At 42.1% G+C, this 5,586-nt stretch overlaps 1 protein-coding gene across 1 annotated transcript in view; it reads right to left on the minus strand.

Annotated features, from left to right (window-relative positions):
• Positions 1-2,157: 2,157 nt before the first annotated feature.
• The window catches only part of MALT1 (MALT1 paracaspase), a 130,972-nt gene continuing 127,543 nt past the window's right edge, over positions 2,158-5,586 (minus strand). Inside the window, exons 24-25 of the mRNA XM_021716123.1 lie at positions 4,153-4,278; positions 2,158-2,783 (exon numbers count right to left, since the gene is read on the minus strand). Coding sequence (XP_021571798.1) covers positions 2,343-2,783; positions 4,153-4,278 — 567 coding nt within the window. The 3' untranslated portion in view covers positions 2,158-2,342. The remainder of the gene's footprint in view (positions 2,784-4,152; positions 4,279-5,586) is intronic.

Consider the following 5,586-nt stretch of genomic DNA (forward strand, 5'->3'; position numbering starts at 1 on the left):
TAAGTATATGTATGTATATACACACACATACTTTTCCTACATAGTTGCTAATTTAGGGTTTGGGGTCATTATATAGAATATAACTACTACGAATAATGAAAATTGACTGTATATTAGCTTAACTGGCTTGTGGTCATTTTGCACAATATAACTACTATGAATAATGAGAACTGACTATATATTAGCTTACCTGATTTGTGATGTTAAACCAACCTTAAATACCTGGGTAAGTCCCACTGGATCATGATATATAATCCTTTTTGTATGTTGCTGGATTCAGTTTGCTAATTTTTATTTATTTATTTATTTTGAGTTGGAGTCTCACTCTGTCACCCAGACTGGAGTACAGTTCCCGGCTACCGCAGCCTCGACCTGCTGGGCTCTGGCGATCCTTCCGCCTCAGCCTTCCAAGTAGCTGGAACAACAGGCACGCGCTACCACGCCCGGCTACTTTTTGATTTATTGTAGAGATGAGGTCAAGTTGCCCAGGCGGGTCTCGAACCCGCGGGCTCAGGCAATCCACTCATCTCGGCCTCCCAAAGTGCTGGGATTACAGGCTGAGCCACCGAGCCCGGCCAGTTTGCTAATATTTTGTTAATGATTTTTTGATTTGTGTTTACACTCATAAGGAATATTGGTTGATAGTTTTCTTGTGATGTCTTTGTCTGGTTTTGGTATCAGGGTAACACTGGCCTCATAGGATGAGTTGGAAAGTGTTCTCTGCTTTCTACTTTTAGAAAAAGTTTGCAAAGAATTGGTGCTAGTTTTAATGCTTGGCATAATTCACAAGTGAAGCCATCTGGGCCTGAGATTTTCTTTGTGCAGCTTTAAAAATTACTAATTTAATCTTTTTCCTCGTAGTTACTGCCAGTTGCATTTTTAACCTGCTTTTAGGCAGAATCAAAGGTACTTAGAATATTATCTTGTAAGGCTAGTAAAATTCAAGAAGAAAATACATGTTATCAAGAAAATCACTCTTTTTTTTTTGAGTTGGCGTTTCACTCTGTCGCCCAGACCGGGAGCGGCCACTGCAACCTTGACCCGCTGGGCTCCGGCAATCCTTCCACCTCAGCCTTCCAAGGAGCTGGAACTACAGGTGTGCGCTACCACGCCTGGCTAATTTTTGATTTATTGTAGAGATGAGGTCCCGCCAAGTTGCCCAGGCGGGTCTCGAACACGCAGGCTTAGGCAATCCACTCATCTCAGTCTCCCAAAGTGCGGGATTACAGGCTGAGCCACTGAGTCCGGCGGAAATCACTTTCAATGTTTGGAAAATTCAGATAAGCAGCTACCAAAATTATCCAATCATATCTTGATTCTTAAGCTCTACTATAGAGCTTTAACATGGACGAACATTTTGGTCACCTCTCGTGGTTTTACTAACCTTATGAACAAGAAATTTAGCCTGTTTTACAGAAGATTTATACACAAACCTCTAAATTGACACTTGCAGCAGAGTGCTATGATTACAAACTCAAGTCTGTACATTCTTTGAGATATGCACATCTATATATATTTAGATATATAAATACATTTAAATCTATCTTCAAAAAGAACACCTGTCTCAGAACCTGTCAGGAAGGCAGTGTGTAGTGGCAAAACACCGGAACAGAATTCTGGAGGCCTCAGTTCTGATGTCAGGTCTAACTCGGATGAGATGCCTCAATGTCCTCCCACTGATGAAATTAGGCTGAGCCTGATGATCAGAAAGGTTCTCTCTGGTGCTAAAAATACAATGACTTATAAAAATGCCATTCCCAGGTCAGGGTTGGTGGCTCAGCCTGTCATTCCAGCACTTTGGGAGACTGAGGCAAGTGGATCGCCTGAGCCTGTGGGTTTGAGACCAGCCCGGGCAACTTGGCGAGACCTTGTCTCTACAATAAATAAAAAAAAAAATCAGATGGGTGCGGTGGCTAGAAGGCTGAGGCAGAAGGATTGCCGGAGCCCAGCAGGTCAACGCTGGGATGGCCGTGAGTGTGCCGCTGCATTCCAGCCTGGGGAACAGAGCGAGACTCCAACTCAAAAAAAAAAACAAAAAAAAAGCCATTCCCACTGTTCTTACTTCAGAATGGTCAACATGAAATAATTCATGTTATGAAACACACACACACACACACACTTCATTCTTACAGAACAAATCAACCAATTTAAAAGTGAAAGAAGAGAAAGTCTGTGATTAAATAACGTAAGTCCAGTGTCTCTAAGTCCAGAGTCTGCTATAAAACCATTATTACCATGATACTTTACACATACATGCCGTCTCACTGTGCCTCAGTTTGCATGAGTACAGCACTATTTCACAGGAGGCATCCCGTGATCATCCTAACTTTCCGAAAACAAGGCTACTTTTCAGAAATTCGGAGCCTGTCAGAGAAGCTAAATGGCATTTCATCCGTTGTCTCTACTGGCACGTTGCTCCTGCTAAAGTGGCACGAATAGTGGTGAGCGTAATAGCCCGAAAGCAGCGCGCTTGGAGTCCGGCTGCAAGGACAGCTCTCTGATGGAACAGCGGAGTCTGGGTCACCGAGGTGCGGACGGTAAACGCCACAGAATGCGTCCTGAGACGAGTGGTGATGCCCTGCTCCTTGCGAGGGGGAGGGCGAGCTCTGGTGAGGGCCGTTCGACATGAGACAGGTTTGGAAGCAAGTCTTCCTTCCCGAGCCTCGGTGCATGTCTAACTTGGCAATGAGAGGCTTCCCGACGTTCACCTCCTGCTTCTCCTCCACGGCATCTTCCAGTCCAGAGTACTGATACGATAAACACACCGTGAAGACGAGATGTTCCTGAAAGAAAAAGAAACAGGGTCTGTTATTTGCACCGACAGTGGAAAGCATGGCAACCTTAAAGAAATGTCATTCACACACACAACAACACCACAAATCCGTTCATCTCCCGTCTTTCCCAGGTTCCAGATCCTCGTGGCATCTTTTATATCTCCTTTGAACTGAGAAAGGTCAGCTGTAATCATCTTCCTTTTCCTTCAGTCAATATTTACGAACTTAGTGGAATTCTAGTTCTTACTATTACAAGCAGTTAAAGTTACAGAGATCTTATATTCCTGATGAACAGTAAAAAAGTATTTCCCAAGCAGCGGGGCTTATCTTTCCCTATTATTGGAGATAGGGAATTAGCATTAAAAAAAAAAAAAAAAAAAGACCTGGCTTCATACCTAGGTCAAAAGCTTAAGCTGTTTTTAAAAAATATTATGAAATAACAATCTACAGTCATAGGCGGAAAATATAAACGAATCAGATAATGGGCTAAATTTCTAAGAGAAGAAGATATTTTAAGCTATAGATAAGCTATGAACAGGATGACAAGAGACTTATGCCTGTAATTGTTAATAGTGCATGTGAGCTTTGGCTGATACATTCTATGGTCATGCAGCTATGAACAAATTAAAATCTCAAATTTTGCAAGGATATGCTTTTATTAGAATATTCAACCATGCAAGAACTAGCTTCTCAGTTGTAAGTCAACTAGAAATAAAAAAAAAGATTGAAATGAATTCCAATTTTAATTTGCTATATGCTTTGTAGAAAGTCACAGAACTAGGAAATGATTATTTGAAAATCCTAAGATATTTAGAAGTAGAATATGGGGTTGGGAACGGTGGCTCACACTTGTAATCCCAGTGCTTTGGGAGGTGAAGGTGGGAGGACTGCTTGAACCCAGAAGTCTGAGACCAGTCTGGGCAACACAGTGAGACTCTGTCTCTACCAAAAAAAAAAAAAGAAAAAAATTAGCCTGGCATGGTGACGTGTGCCTGTTAGTCCCAGCTACTCAAGAGACTGAGGTGGGAAGATCTCTTGAGTACGGGAGCTCAAGGCTGCAGTGGGTTATGGCCACACCACTGTATTCCAGTCTGAATGAGGGAGCGAGACCTTGCCTCAAAAAACAAACAAATAAAAAACCTCAAACGCTCTATGTTCCTAACTTTTCAACAGTATGGAGAGTAAGTACATACATTATTACACAAAAGTCCTCTGGCTACTATCAGGGACAGAATATAAGAAAGGTCACTGGAATATAAAAAAACCCACTGTAGACTAGTTATCTCTACTTCAGTTTAATACCCAATAAAGCAATGCAAAAGAATTTCCAGTTTCGTAGAGTTTTCCATGAGTAGCTATGAACACGAAAAGTAGTAACCTTTAATTTTTGCAGTGAACTGAGTCTAGTGTAGAGGCAATGCTTGGGAAGATCCTTTGATACTAAGTAGCTGCCCGTTTCTTCAGGCGTGCCCTTATTTGCATCTTTTGGATCAATATCCAGGTCCTATGAAAAATCAGTGAATGTCAGTAGTCATGAAATCAATGAAAGTTAAAACACAGTCTAGGACATAAGGCAACTTAACAGGTATCGCGTTCATGAATTCTGGCCTGAGTAGACAATCCCTTACCCAGGACTAAAGAAACAGCGAAGCCAACATTCTACAGTTACAATAGGAATTCTCAATTCTGTACTAAGCCACTTAAAAACTAAAGTGAGCTCTGAAAGGATGGCTTCCTTTCAAACTATTTGCTGGGAACATGCCTTAACCCACCCAAGTTTCCACTTAGTGTTTAACTCCTAGATCCTTCCTTTTTTGTCACTTTTGGGAAGGTGAGGGGAATTTATTGATTAAAATATTTAAGAAGAATATATGGGCATCTCCAAGGCAGCCTTTCCCTTTTTCTTCTTTCAGAGCCAGTCCACTGGCCAACAACAAGAAGTGTTCTTGGCAAGACCTCGTCTCTACAGCAAAAAAATAAAAAATTAGCAAGACGTGGTAGCACGCACCTGTAGCACGCACTGGAGCCCAGGAGGCGAGGCTGCGGTGGCCATGAGCGTGCCACTGTACTCAAGCCTGAGCGACAGAGTGAGACTCCAACTCAAGGAGAAAAGAACAGAACTACATTTCTGTCCTTCAAGTATATGGTAAGTCCCCTACATACAAACCTTCAAGTTATGAACTTTATTTATATTTATTTATTTATTTACTTAATTTATTTTTTGAGTTGGAGTCTCACTCTGTTGCTCAGACTGGAGTGCAGTGGCCACTCCCAGCCACTGCAGCCTTGACCTGCTGGGCTCTAGCGATCTTTCCACCTTAGCCTTCCAAGTAGCTGGAACTACAGGTACGTGCTACCACACCTGGCTAATTTTTTGATTTATTGTAAAGATGAGGTCTCGCCAAGTTGCCCAGGCAGGTCTTGAACCCGCGGGTTCAGGCAATCCACTCACCTAGGCCTCCCAAAGCGCGGGATTACAGGCTGAGCCGCCGAGCCTGGCTAAATTATGAACTTTAAAGATGCACACCTGTATTTTTAAATGTATTCCCTCGACCAGGTGTCAGTACAGCCTGCTAAATACATAGAGTACTATAAGCCAATTGTGTTAGTCGGGTACCTAGGCTAACTTTGGCCCTAAAACAAACTGGTCTTACAAACATGCTTTTGGAATGTAACTTGCTTGTATGTCGGGGACTTCCTGTACTACTATAACTTGACAAGTAAGACTTATACAACTTAGTGATAACAACAGTTTTTATTTTATTTTATTTTATTTTTTGAGTTGGAGTCTCATTCTGTCGCCCAGACTGGA

The sequence above is a fragment of the Carlito syrichta genome, unplaced genomic scaffold, assembly GCF_000164805.1.
Source record: "Carlito syrichta isolate Samal-C Ts95f unplaced genomic scaffold, Tarsius_syrichta-2.0.1 Scaffold308187, whole genome shotgun sequence".
Classification (NCBI taxonomy): domain Eukaryota; kingdom Metazoa; phylum Chordata; class Mammalia; order Primates; family Tarsiidae; genus Carlito; species Carlito syrichta.